Source organism: Salmo salar, chromosome ssa01 (assembly GCF_905237065.1).
Source record: "Salmo salar chromosome ssa01, Ssal_v3.1, whole genome shotgun sequence".
Classification (NCBI taxonomy): domain Eukaryota; kingdom Metazoa; phylum Chordata; class Actinopteri; order Salmoniformes; family Salmonidae; genus Salmo; species Salmo salar.
The window spans coordinates 57,253,445-57,267,874 of NC_059442.1; the positions used below are offsets into that span (position 1 = coordinate 57,253,445).

General features: G+C 42.2%; 1 protein-coding gene across 1 annotated transcript in view; it reads right to left on the bottom strand.

The window, feature by feature from the left end:
* The window catches only part of LOC106605930 (cullin-9), a 41,886-nt gene that overhangs the window by 22,962 nt on the left and 4,494 nt on the right, over nt 1–14,430 (bottom strand). Inside the window, exons 2-6 of the mRNA XM_045720225.1 lie at nt 11,528–12,190; nt 1,866–2,020; nt 1,137–1,730; nt 831–972; nt 449–639 (exon numbers count right to left, since the gene is read on the bottom strand). Of these exons, the coding sequence (XP_045576181.1) occupies nt 449–639; nt 831–972; nt 1,137–1,730; nt 1,866–2,020; nt 11,528–12,185 (1,740 nt within the window). The 5' untranslated portion in view covers nt 12,186–12,190. The remainder of the gene's footprint in view (nt 1–448; nt 640–830; nt 973–1,136; nt 1,731–1,865; nt 2,021–11,527; nt 12,191–14,430) is intronic.

Genomic DNA, 14,430 nt, shown 5'->3' on the forward strand with positions numbered 1-14,430 from the left:
CCAAATAACTCTAAATCTAGCATATAGTACATGTTTCAAATGATCCCTTACGCTCAACATAGCCACTTCATATGGGGGGGCACTCTCGCTCCAGAAAGTGAAAAATATCCATTCTATTTTATTCAGCTAAGATCAAATATGTTCCTATTATTATAAAATAATGGCACGGGACTTAAGCACATCTTGTCTGGTAAATGAACAAGCCTACAGCATGGTGCATAGTCAGATAACATACAGTAGGGCAAATCATATTCTGTTCTTCTGAAATACATTTTTTTCACATCATGTTTCTTTAGACCTAAAATAAATAATGAATTTATTGTGATGGTGTAAATTCAATTGATTTATTATACTTATTTTAAAAATGTAGATGATCCAAAAGGCTTGCATGACAATAACCGGCTGACAACATTTCATGACCGCCACAGGCCCAGTGATGGGCACTTGCCTGTTCATCGAGGCTCTGACGCAGGATGTTGTTGATCTCCTGCTGTTGCTTTGGTTCCAGCTTCTTGATGAAAAAGAGCACTTCCCACCACTCGGCCCTGCTCAGAGTGGCGCCGTCAGACTGCAGCCCCTCAGCCAGGTAAGGCAACGAGTACAGCCCACCAGGAGGCTTGGAGAACAATGTCTGACTCACTGCATACAAGGGAAGACAACAATATTAGACAACAGTTTCTAATAAAAACAATATGGCAATTTGTTGAATTTACAGAATAACCTGCGTGTGCATTACGGCTCAAAGTTTGTGTTCTTTGGCGCATCGGAGCCGCGTTACTGTTAAAAGTCACTTACATGAGTGAGTCTGTGGTTGCAGGGGATTCTCTTACCAGTCGTGAGCTTGATGGTTTCAGTGAGGGAGGAGGCCTTCTCCTGGGCGTCTTTCTCACCCTGTCCACTGGTGCCAGTGCCCAGGATCTCAACCATGTGCCAGTGCACCCAGTAGGTTCGAGACAGGGAGGTCCAGTACACCTGTGCCCAGAAAAACAAGCAGATAGCAATAAGTCAATCACTTTACAGCAAATCTGACCTAACAGCGTTAATGTTTTTCCCAAAGCCGTCGTCACTCAACCCTAACTCAAATCGCAGGAGCCTGTGCGATACAGTCTAGGCCGATACAAGGTGTGAGTTTTTACCTGTACCGGTGGCGACCCGTCATTACTGTAGCGGAAATCCCCCTCATCACCAGCGCTGACCTCCTCATAATCCTCCAACATACGGACCAGCATGCCGCTCTTCAGGTTTTCCTGCACATATTCCACGTAAGCCGAGCGGCTGGCGAAGTCTGTGCGCGTCTTGAAGCCGTTGCCGGTCTTCTTCTTGGGTGGTGTGGCGGCTGCTATGTTAGAGGCGGCGGCAGCGGCAGGAGAGGCAGAAGCAGAGGCAGAGAAGCGGGGCTGGAAGATCGAACGCACCACACGGCGGGGCGGCTCGTCCTCCTGGTCCTCCCCGCAGGCGCTGCCCTGGGCCAGGCCAGCTGACTGTGGCGGCTGCCGGTTGCGGTCCCAGCCCATGACGCGCACCAGCTCAGAGATGAGGTTAGCCATGGCCATGGTGAACTCAAACTCTCGTTGGACACGCAGGTTCTCCAGCTGGTGGCCTGTCCCTGAGGAGCCTGCTGCGTCTTGCCGCTCAGAGCTCGACTCCACCCCTGCCGTGTTGAGCTTGTCCATCAGGGATGTCACACACAGGTAGCGTTTCACCAGGGAGAACAGCAGCTTCCCTGGGATCTGGAGCACACAGGGGAAACGTCACATTACATCTCAGCGACCGGTAATTCACTGGTTTGATATAGAGGTACATGTAGGAACCCAGTGGTAAGTAAGAGTACAGTACAGAGACATGGAATACGATTTGGTAGCTACCTGAGGGAGGTGGATCCCCTCAAAAGAGATGCCATGCTCCTCAGAGGAAGTGGTCTCTGCAAACAGCTCCAGGAGGGTGTAGCGATTGTCAAAGTCCATGTGCTGTTCAATACCATCCTGCTGGCTGAGGGACAGGAGCACATAGGCACGGCTCCCTGGGGGAAAGACAGGAGCACCATTATTTTATGTGGACACTATATTTTGCACTTACCCTCTGAATTGTCACTGCTTGTTGGTCTGTCATGACACCTAGTATCTAATGAGGTGGTTACCACTGTCCCAGGAGAGTTGCATATGCACACACACCCACCTGATTAACAACCCTGTTTGGTTGCACTCAATTTGAACTCCAAGACATGCTCTAAAAAAGGGATGTAATGATTCACTGCTTCAGTCCCAGTTACCAATATGTTTAAGATACAAGTGCATTGGTCCGCGGAACCCAAACCGGTCCAAGTGTAGAATACATTGGTCAGAAAATGGATTAATATATGTTACGAATTGCCAGTTCACTAAAATGTTTCTCATATTACATTCTACCTTGCGAAAATAGCGCTCATCTTGTGACAACTGATGCATCCTCTCCTTCAGTGTTAAACTGCATGTAAATGTTGACAGTCATTAATCTAGTTATGCCGACCAAGCCCAGGCAGCATCAGTAACGTAGTCAAACTGAGCAGTGTGCCCAGCACTGCGCACTGAGCAATGCAAGGTAGGTGGCCTGTTCCTGATATCTGACACCTGTGTGGCACATTCAGCATTCAAATGCTGAAATGGCTTGAGTGATATTAGGTTGTCACTCAAATAAAACTGTAATTTGCTAGGTTAGGTTCATCTATGCAGAGTTGAAAATAGTGTAATAAAAGTAAGCTACCGGAGACAACGGCTACTTAAAGCTGGCGTCAACACCACTACCAAGGAGCTGACTGATCTTGTTGGCAAGATCTGGGAGCATAATATCATATCACAAGACTAGAGAAAAGGACTAATCGTCAAACTGCCAAAGAAAGGAAACCTCAGCGAACGTGTCAAACACACCCCTCTAGATCAACTTAATTTCAAGAAGGCATTGGATAGTGTTCACCATGAGAGGTTATGGAGAATCCTTGGAGGCTACGAAGTACCACCCAAGATAGTCAACCTCATTTCAACTTTGAATGTAGCATCATCCTTGATAGTTCTCTTACTGGAGTCACTTCAACTTAAGTCTGGTGTTAGACAAGGCTGCATCCTCTTTCTTGTTCCCGTCGACTGGGTAATGTGTCAAACATCTGACCATGATCGAGGAATCCAGCGGACCCTCTTCCATCTAGAAGACCTCAAATCTGCTGATGATCTGGCCTCTATATCATCCAACTCCAGGAGTAGTCAGACTCAGCATGTATGCTCAACAGACTGGTCTCCATATGAACATACAGAAGACATGTACATTAATACACCGCCAATTACCATCGATGGAGAGAAGCTCGAGTATGTCGACAACGTCACCTATCTTGGAAGCCTAATCAGTTTTCGAAATTATAGTTTCTGGATTTGAGCATATTAATGACCTAAAGGCTCGTATTTCTGTGTGTTTATTATAATTAAGTCTATGATTTGATAGAGCAGTCTGACTGAGCGGTGGCAGGCAGCAGCAGGCTCGTAAGCATTCATTCAAACAGCACTTTCCTGCATTTGCCAGCAGCTCTTCGCAATGCTTGAGGCACAGCGCTGTTTATGACTTCAAGCCTATCAACTCCCGAGAATAGGCTGGCAGTACTATAGTGCCTATAAGAACATACAATAGTCAAAGGTATATGAAATACAAATGGTATAGAGAGAAATAGTCCTATAATAACTACAACCTAAAACATCTTAACCGGGAATGTTGAAGACTCATGTAAAAGGAACTACCAGCATTCATCCGTTCATGTTCTGAGCAAGGAACTTAAACGTTAGCGTTTAAACATGGCACATATTGCACTGTGTTTTTGCATTAAAATTGGTTTTATTTATGTATTAAGTTCAAATAAAAAAGTGTTCATTCAATATTGTTGTAATTGTCATTATTACCAATAAATAAATAACTTTTTTTTAAATAATAAAATCGGCTTCGGCTTTTTTTTAGTCCTCCAATAAATCGGTATCGGCGTTAAAATCATTATCGGTCGACCTCTACTTAGCCCCATGTCAAAAGGTCTCAGCCCTTCCTGATAAGGGAGTCATTTAAGAGTCCACAAGGTTGAACCGTCATGGCCCAAGGAGTGGGAATTCAAACAGTACAGAAACCGAGGCGCAATACAACACTATAACTGTACTATTCCATACAAGACAGTAGAGCAGACCGAGTTTTTTTTTTGTAAGCACAATTGTGAGTGGCTTAATAAAAGAAAAAGTAACCCGCCATAACAATCAACAACCCAATTCAATGAATGTTGACTGTTTTCATAAAGCATGTTAAAAAAAAACATGAAAATGTTATCCATTTCCTCCAGCAAACATAGTTGCTAAGAAACCTTAAAACAAACAGTCCAATCAGCCAAGGTGGCTGACGTGGCCTCTTTATAAAGGGAAGATGAGTAGGCCCTTCCTTTTTTTAACAGTCATTGATGACGCATGTGAGAAAAACCTCAACAGCTCTACAACTGAGGAATTCTCTGTAATAAGGCTACATCAAATTGCCAAAAAGGGTCAGTTGGAAGGCAAAAAACACTAAAGAAATGCTTGGTGGGAGCTGATACAAGGCTTTACCAGTATGACTAATCTTTCAGTGTTTTGCATTGTACAGATGGTCAGTGACAATTCAGTGATGCAATGACAAAGTGTCATGGCTGTCAACTGCTACAGACTTTGCCAATGTCAACAATTCAGAGTATATTCAAATGAATAACTAACAGCTGTAACTGGTCCGGGTTCACATCCGGACTAGTTGCACAGAATTCCAAGTTACAGTTACAGAGTATTCATGTCATGACTAAAGGGCAAGTACAAAAGGCCATAGTTAAGCTAACCATTACCCAAAGACTCACATCTTTAAAATCAAACCGGAAGCATTGTAGGTCAAATAGAAAATGCTACGCAAACTAAAGCCATCAGCCAAAGGTAAGATTAACCAGTGGAACAACTGCATTGCTAAACCCAGAATTCAAGCCCCTCTTCAGAAAATAAAGCTAGGAGTCATTCAGAAATACCATTACTTAGGTCAATGATGTTTACAGAAGAATATCTTTGAACCTTTATTAATATCACACAGACCAAATGATCTATTATTAGGGATATGAATCTCAATCCAATACATATCTAAGATTAGATGTCTTCTCATGTCAAACAAGCTTTCCTGAGGGAAGCAGCAGAAAATACATTGTTTTTGCTATGTTATTAACTGAAGCTTTTAAAACACACAAACGAAGGGACAGGGAAACTGAGCTGGCAGCAGGCGGGGGAGGAGCCGTGCTGTGTGTGTGTGACTGAGTAGCACAAGGAGGAAGAGAGGGAAGCAAAGAAGCCCACTTGTACTAGTTACTAACTTTAAGCTGCTAGGTTATTTATCATCCAATCTGATTACATAGCACTCGTTTTTACTGCATCAAACCAAGAAGAGAAGCTAGTTAAGCCAGCTAATCAAAGCTACATAGGCTGCACTTTCCCCCGTCCTACACAATAACTTCATTCAAAGTTGTAAGTAGCAGCCTACCTGCTGGCTCTTGGTCATTGAACCATAACCTTCTCATTTAACGGCATAATTTAAATTCAATCTTCCATTGATATCCTAACTTGCTTGCCATGACAGAGTCAGAGGGTAGTGCCACTGACGATTGGCCGACAAAAACATCAAGCTACATGCGCCTCCTGTGGAAAAACCACAATGTAGTCAGTTTTTTTGGCCCCCACACTTTGGTTCTGAAATCACCATCATCCAATAATTATCTGGTCATTTTTGCAGATTAAGTGTTTGAGCAATTAATGTATCAACATTTATCATCATTTACAAATTAGCCATGACATAGCCAATGAATATACAGTGAGGGTAAAAGTATTTGATCTCCTGCTGATTTTGTACGTTTGCCCACTGACAAAGAAATGATCAGTCTATAATTTTAATGGTAGGTTTATTTGAACAGTGAGTGACAGAATAACAACAAAAAATCCAGAAAAACGCATGTCAAAAATGATTTGCATTTACATCTTGGCGGTGTAGAGACAATTTCCTGCAAATCCACATTTCACCAACAAGCTGGGAGAATTTTTTCCAGTTTGAAAGCACATTTCCTGCAATTCTACCCATTTTGACATGAGCCGAGATAAAATGTTGCAGTTTTAAAGCTAATATACTGCAATTACAGGCATTTCGCCATGGCTAATGCTATGTTATTTTGATCAAACATGAAGGCAATACTGCTAAATTAGTTGTCCGGGATAGGGGAAGGTTTGGCCGGCAGGGATGTTGTCCCATTGTGCACTAGCGACTCCTGTGGCGGGCCGGGCGCAGTGCACGCTGACACGGTTGCCAGGTGTATGGTGTTTCCCCCGAGACATTGGTGCGGCTGGCTTCCGGGTTAAGTGGGCATTGTGTCAAAAAGCAGTGCGGCTTGGCTGGGTTGTTTCGGAGGACGCACGGCTCTCGACCGTCGCCTCTCCCAAGTCCGTACGGGAGTTGCAGCGATGGGACAAGACTAACTACCAATTGGATACTACGAAATTGGGGAGAAAAGGGGTAAAAAAATAAAAATATGTCCATTGTCTTTTCTACATAACTTAAACCAGATAAAAAGTTACTGAAAGCACCTGATTAAGCATAGAAGTAGCCCTAGGTTAACTGGCCTGCACCACAAATGTAGGCCCATAAAAATGGGGCGATTATTTTTACGATAACGACAATAATTCCTCAACGTAGCCTATTTTAAAAAAAATATTTCCATCCCTCTTCCTTTCAACAACCACTCAGCATTGAAAGGGGAAAAAAATGTCATGCTCTGAGCCGGTGGAAAAGGCATAAAATAGGCCTACCCGATTACTTATTATCCCCTGCGCAAGTAGCCTACAGCTGTGGGAAACTGAGGGCCCAAAATATTTTATACAATGTTGCAAGCACATGCTTTGGGCTGGACCAAGTTAATACAATGTTAAGTTCCTTGCAAACAGGCCATGCATAGCCAATGTGATTTATAGAATATTTACTTTTAAAACCAGGATATTTTTTACCTACCGAATGCAATGTTTTGATTTGTTGGCTGTATGTATGCCATTCTTACATATTAGCAATATTTACTTTTCGAATTGTAACATTTTGATTGACCACATGACATTGATTGAGATATGAAGACTATTACAAATGAAACAGTTCCATAAAATTGTGCGTATGAAAATCATATCAGTAGAAATGGTCAAATAAATTGGCACTCCAAATGGAAAAGGTTGTTGACCGCTGGAGTAGCCTATTACCGGCAACTTCAGGAGACTAAATGGCAGAAGGCCAGCAGCAGCAGGCTGAGGGAGGGTGGGGGGTAGAGGTCGACCGATTAATCGGAATGGCAGATTAATTAGGGCCGATTTCAAGTTTTCATATCAAATCGGTATTTTTGGCCACCGATTTGCCAATTTAAAAAATAATATTTTCATATAAATATTTAACTAGGCAAGTCAGTTAAGAACACATTCTTATTTTCAATGACGGCCTAGGAACGGTGGGTTAACTGCCTTGTTCAGGGGCAGAGCGACAGATTTTTACCTTGTCAGCTTGGGGATGCAACCTTACGGTTAACTAGTCCAACGCTCTAACCACCTGCTTTACATTGCACTCCACGAGGAGCCTGCCTGTTACGCGAATGCAGTAAGAAGCCAAGGTAAGTTGCTAACAAGCATTAAACTTATCTTATAAAAACAATCAATCATAATCACTAGTTAACTACACATGGTTGACGATATTACTAGTTTATCTAGCCTGTCCTGCGTTGCATAAAATCGATGCGGTGCGCATTCGCGAAAAAGGTCTGTTGTTGTTCCAACTTGTACCTAACCAGAAACATCAATGTCTTTCTTAAAAATCAATACACAAGTATATATTTTTAAACCTGCATCTTTAGTTAATATTGCCTGCTAACATGAATTTCTTTTAACTAGGGAAAATGTGTCACCTCTGCAACAGAGTCAGGGTATATGCAGCAGTTTGGGCCGCCTGGCTCGTTGCGAACTGTGAAGACAATTTCTTCCTAACAAAGACAGCCGACTTCGCCAAACGGGGGATGATTTAACAAAAGCGCATTTGCGGAAAAAAAGCACAATCGTTGCACGACTGTACCTAACCATAAACATCAATGCCTTTCTTAAAATTAATACACAGAAGTATATATTTTTAAACCTGCATAATTAGCTAAAGGAAATCCAGGTTAGCAGGCAATATTAACCAGGTGAAATTGTCACTTCTCTTCCGTTCATTGCACGCAGAGTCAAGGTTTATGCAACAGTTTGGGCCGCCTGGCTCGTTGCGAACTAATTTGCCAGAATTTTACGTAATTATGATATAACATTGAAGGTTGTGCAATGTAACAGGAACATTTAGACTTATGGATGCCACCCGTTAGGTAAAATACTGAACGGTTCCGTATTTCACTGAAAGAATAAAGGTGATAGTTTCCGGATTTGACCATATTAATGACCTAAGGGTCGTGTTTCTGTGTGTTATTATGTTATAATTAAGTCTATGGTTTGATAGAGCAGTCTGACTGAGCGATGGTAGGCAGCAGCAGGCTCGTAAGCATTCATTAAAAATAGCACTTTCATGCGTTTTGCCAGAAGCCCTTCGCAATGCATTGAGCTGTTTATGACTTCAAGCCTATCAACTCCCAAGATGAGGCTGGTATAACCGATATGAAATGGCTAGCTAGTTAGCCGGGTGCGCGCTAATAGCGTTTCAAATGTCACTCGCTCTGAGACTTGGAGTAGTTGTTTCCCTTGCTCTGCATGGGTAACGCTGCTTCGAGGGTGGCTGTTGTCGATGTGTTCCTGGTTCAAGCCCAGGTAGGAGCGAGGAGAGGGACGGAAGCTATACTGTTACACTGGCAATACTAAAGTGCCTATAAGAACATCCAATAGTCAAAGGTATATGAAATACAAATCGTAGAGAGAGAAATAGTCCTATAATAACTACAACCTAAAACTTCTTACCTGGGAATATTGAAGACTCATGTTAAAAAGAACCACCAGCTTTCATATGTTCTCATGTTCTGAGCAAGGAACTTAAACATGAGCTTTCTTACATGGCACATATTGCACTTTTACTTTCTTCTCCAAAACTGTGTTTTTGCATTATTTAAACCAAATTGAACATGTTTCATTATTTATTTGAGGCTGAATTGATTTTATTGATGTATTATATTAAGTTAAAATAAGTGTTCATTCAATATTGTTGTAATTGTCATTATTACAAATAAATAAATTAAAAAAAATAGGAACAGGTTTTTTCTTCTGGTTAGGCAATATTGATCTCAGGCTCCCTCAAGTAATTTGTGTCTTCATTTTTAATCATAGTGCTTAAACGCATCAGACAAGCTCAGTAGCCTACATATAGTTGATTTTATTAAAACATAAGGTGTCTATATGGAGAAATAGGTTATAACATTGACCATCGGTCAACAACAAAAAACCTATCATATTTTTTGAAGGAGACAGTCCTACTATAAGTGCCCCCCCTCTATGAAAGATGCAAGTGTTTGTATTCTCAGAAGTTAAGGCAACTAATCAGTCTCCATTCCACAAATACCAGGGGTCACAGCTTTGAGAAACATGGATTTTCAAAAAGCAGACCATCAAAATCTGTTTTAAACCATTTCACCGGCATTTCATATTGAATGACAGTGTTTTTTGGCTTCAATAGAGTAATGCGGGGCATGCAACTCCTGTGTAACACATTCGTCAGAAAATCGTTTTCATCAGATGACAGCAGAAGTGAAACGCTGTTTGGCTAGCAGCCACACATGTAAATTAGCTTAGAATGAAAAAGCAAGGTATTTTTTGGTAAAACAATGCTTGGCCATGATATCTCTAATGACTGGCGACCAAGCGTTCCTGAAGAAAACACACATACACACGCTCACACCAACTAAATTAAACCAACAACAAAAAAGAAGGAAACATAAAAGGCAGGTTAACCTCTTAGGGCTAGGGGGCAGTAGTTACACGGCCGGATAAAAAAACGTACCCGATTTAATCTGGTTACTACTCCTACCCAGTAACTAGAATATGCATATACTTATTAGATATGGATAGAAAACACCCTAAAGTTTCTAAAACTGTTTGAATGGTGTCTGAGTATAACAGAACTCATATGGCAGGCAAAAACCTGAGAGATTCCTTTACAGGAAGTGGCCTGTCTGACCATTTATTGGCTTTCTTTGACATCTCTTTCCAAAACAAAGGATCTCTGCGGTAACGTGACACTTCCCACGGCTCCCATAGGCTCTCAGAGCCCGGGAAAAAGCTGAATGTCGTCATTCCAGCCCCAGGCTGAAACACATTATCGCCTTTGTCAAGTGGCCGATCAAGGGACAGTGGGCTTAGGCGCGTGCACTGGTCGCCCCCGTCTTTCTTTTTTTCCCTCTATTTACCGAAACGCAGATTCCCGGTCGGAATATTATCGCTTTTTTACGAGAAATTGCATAAAAATTGATTTTAAACAGCGGTTGACATGCTTCGAAGTACGGTAATGGAATATTTAGAATTTTTTGGTCACGAAATGCGCCATGCTCGTAACCCTGATTTACCATTTCGGATAGTGTCTGGAACGCACGAACAAAAAGCCGCTATTTGGATATAACGATGGATTATTTGGGACCAAACCAACATTTGTTATTGAAGTAGAAGTCCTGGGAGTGCATTCTGACGAAGAACATCAAAGGTAATCAAACTTTTGTAATAGTAAATCTGATTTTGGTGAAGGCTAAACTTGCTGGGTGTCTAAATAGCTAGCCCGTGATGGCTGGGCTATGTACTTAGAATATTGCAAAATGTGCTTTCACCAAAAAGCTATTTTAAAAATCGGACATAGAGTGCATAGAGGAGTTCTGTATCTATAATTCTTAAAATAATTGTTATGCTTTTTGTGAACGTTTATCGTGAGTAATTTAGTAAATTCACCGGAGGTTTGCGGGGGGTATGCTAGTTCTGAACGTCACATGCTAATGTAAAAAGCTGGTTTTTGATATAAATATGAACTTGATTGAACAAAACATGCATGTATTGTATAACATAATGTCCTAGGGTTGTCATCTGATGAAGATCATCAAAGGTTAGTGCTACATTTAGCTGTGGTTTGGGTTTATGTGACATTATATGCTAGCTTGAAAAATGGGTGTCTGATTATTTCTGGCTGGGTACTCTGCTGACATAATCTAATGTTTTGTTTTCGTTGTAAAGCCTTTTTGAAATCGGACAGTGTGGTTAGATTAACGAGAGTCTTGTCTTTAAATAGCTGTAAAATAGACATATGTTTGAGAAATTGAAGTAATAGCATTTCTAAGGTATTTGAAAATCGCGCCACAGGATTCAACTGGCTATTACGTAGGTGGGACGATTTGGTGCCACCTAGCCCAGAGAGGTTAAATCCACTTACCACAGCCTCTCTACTCTCATTTCCTACATGGCTGACACTGGGACAGTCTAAGAATGAAACTATCAAAACCCCATACCTGCATCATGAGAGGCCAGAGCCCGGAGCATCTTCCCAGCACTTCGGCGGGTTTGTCGCTCTTTGTTGCAGAGCAGCTCCATGAGCAGGTCCAGGGCACCCGTCTCCTTGAAGACGCCCACCAGTGAGCCGATGCTGGCGTAGGCACTAAGCACGTGGATGGTGTGTGTGATGCTGATGGCAAAGTCGCTCTTCTTGGCCATCTGCTTGCGGGCCCTCGTGACCAAGTTCTTGACATCGTCCTTCATGTCTGAAAGCTCCACCTCGTCAAAGGTGACATCAGCAGGGAACTCTCCACTGGGCCTCTCCTCCTCCTGGAGGGGCCGCTGGGTGTCTGCCTTGCGCTTGCCCAGTAGCGTGGGGCAGTTGGCGTAGACATCCTCCGTTGACATCCACATCAGTATGTTCTCGGTCTTGCTCTCGCCTGAGGTTGAGCCGCTGGAGCCACCCACCCCTGAACTGCTTCCTCCACCTCCTCCTGCCTCATTGCTCCCTCCACCTGAGCCACTACCGTCGTCTATGGCCAGCAGGCACCAGCGAATCAAGTACTCTGTCTGGCCATCGTGAGTCCGCCGCTGCCGGATCAACTCCTCTGGATAGGCCTGCAGCTTCGTGCCCAGCTGGACAAGTAGGTTCCCATTGCGGCGTTCACCTACCATGATTGCTGTAAGGAAAATATAAAGGAATGGTTAATATCAATATATTTTGATATCTGCATATAAAAAAACGTCAGCTGTACGTTAGTTTTGCACCTGTAAAGTAATTTTGAGTCAGCAACTAAGACTATGCAAATCAGAGTGAGATACTGGATGGGCAAATACTGTACTCAGCCAATGAAGGCTTAGTTGTTGAAGGCTTAGCTGCATTTAAGATTTACCCTTCTTGGGAAGGATAGACATGTTAAATCCATTGGTGAAAAGGACAACTATACATTTCTGAAAACTTTCATTTTCACTTTGTTATTTGAACATCCATTTTTCAAGGCAAAGATAATTAGCGAAATGACGCCACACTAAAAAGCCAGCTAACAGGTTAAACTAGCCAGCTCAGCTAGTGGTGTTGAACAATAATATCGAGTAACATGTAGACAGTAAAGTATTTTGTTAGTTAAACCAACTAAGTTAACTAAATAACGTTAGCTAGTTACGAACATCGTTTAAAACATTTGCATAAGAGATTGAGTAACAGTTAGGTAGCTAGTTCGCTAGCAGTTGCAAATGCTAACGACGGTCGTTAGCGCATTGCATACACGGTAAACGCTGGCTTGCTGCAGTTAGCTAGAAAACGCTAACTAACGTTAGCTTGGTAACGTTAGCTAACTTTGAACTTGAAACATCTGATTGCATCAGCTGGGAGGTTAGTCAGCTCTACTTTTTAAACACTAACGTTATCCTCATATTTCTCATATTTACGGCGAACAGGTGTGGCTGCCAATGTCGCTGATTAACTCCAACACACCAGTTTACCTACAGACTGCCTCATTATCAGCAGGGGCCCGTTTTGACAAGGCAAGCCTGCCTCAACTAGCTAGCTTGGCAGCATCGCTCAGTAGCTAGCTAGCGGGTTACGGATAGTTGGAATAGTGCGGCCTAATAACACTATAATAACAAGGGATACCTCTTACCTCCAGTGTTACCGGGTTTCCCCTTTTTCACTGTTTTCCCGCTCCTCTGTCGATGGAGTGTTCTTCTCCGTTGTAAAATGTCGTTTCCCAGCCTGGAACTAGTTTTTAGCCAGCGTTTGATACGGGGTGCGCACGTGACAGGTAGGAATTTCACCACGTTCACGTCATGTCGAAAACTCGGTACCTACGAGTCAAATTAACGTATGTTTTTTGTATAGGCCATATAACTTGCTATTGGTCGGAATCCAAGTCTTCCGCTTAGTAAACAAGGGACCAGGGTTCTGGTCATCGGCCTTTTATCAATTCGATTTTCTAACCTCCTGCATCATCTCTCGCCTCTTTTGAAAATAGGTCGAAGTTAATCGAGGAGAGTGAACGTGGTTGGAAATGCACTTGCTTGAAACGATATGGTCCTTCTCCATCACTCGCGCTTCATTAGGCAAATTACAGTTACAGGGGTCTATCGCTAAATAAGTGTAAAGTGATCAAAACTAAGTAAATTAATTGTGCAAAACGTTTTATAGATAAAACAATAAGTAGCATGTTTTTCTCTAACAAAACAAAAGCTGATTCAAATGGGGTGTGGAAGATTTCAAAACTCTTCTGCAGTTCTTTTTACAGTCACTAATCGCGTTTCCATTCCATCCAGTTTTTATGATAGTAGTCATACCTTCTTCTTTTTTTTTTAATCATGACATGTAGCCTATTTTCCGTACAATTGTATAAATTCCAACAGATCATTTGTTCTTTCAACATGGTGGAATCGTTGTGTGTCAGTAACATTTATTATGCGAGAACTGGTGGTGGAAACGAATTTATGCGCAATATTGATATAGCCAGCCTCCCGAGTTGCGCAGCGGTCTAAGTCACTGCAACCGAAAAAAACGTTTTAATTTCATCCAATGTCTGTCATGTTTTTGTTTACATTATGAATTCGTCGCTGCTCGTGCTATATCGTGTAGGCTGTTATCCTACTCTCAATTGAAATAAACATAACTTTCTTTTACCATTTTTAACTAGCGCAATGCTGCTGTTGTCAGCTAGCCAGCATACACTAGCGAGCTGGGAAGTGCTCGTCAGAACAACTGACTAAACCAAATCCATTTGTCTCAAATCAACTTTCAGCTGCGAATTTGGGCACGAGGCGTGTCCGTATAGCCTCCCCCACATTAGGTGGAATGCTACGAAAGTAAAGCGGAACAGGCAGTTTCTTTCATAGAATATTACATTGTTCCCGTCATGTCGGAAACTGCAGTTTCCAATTTACTAACAAAGAATTT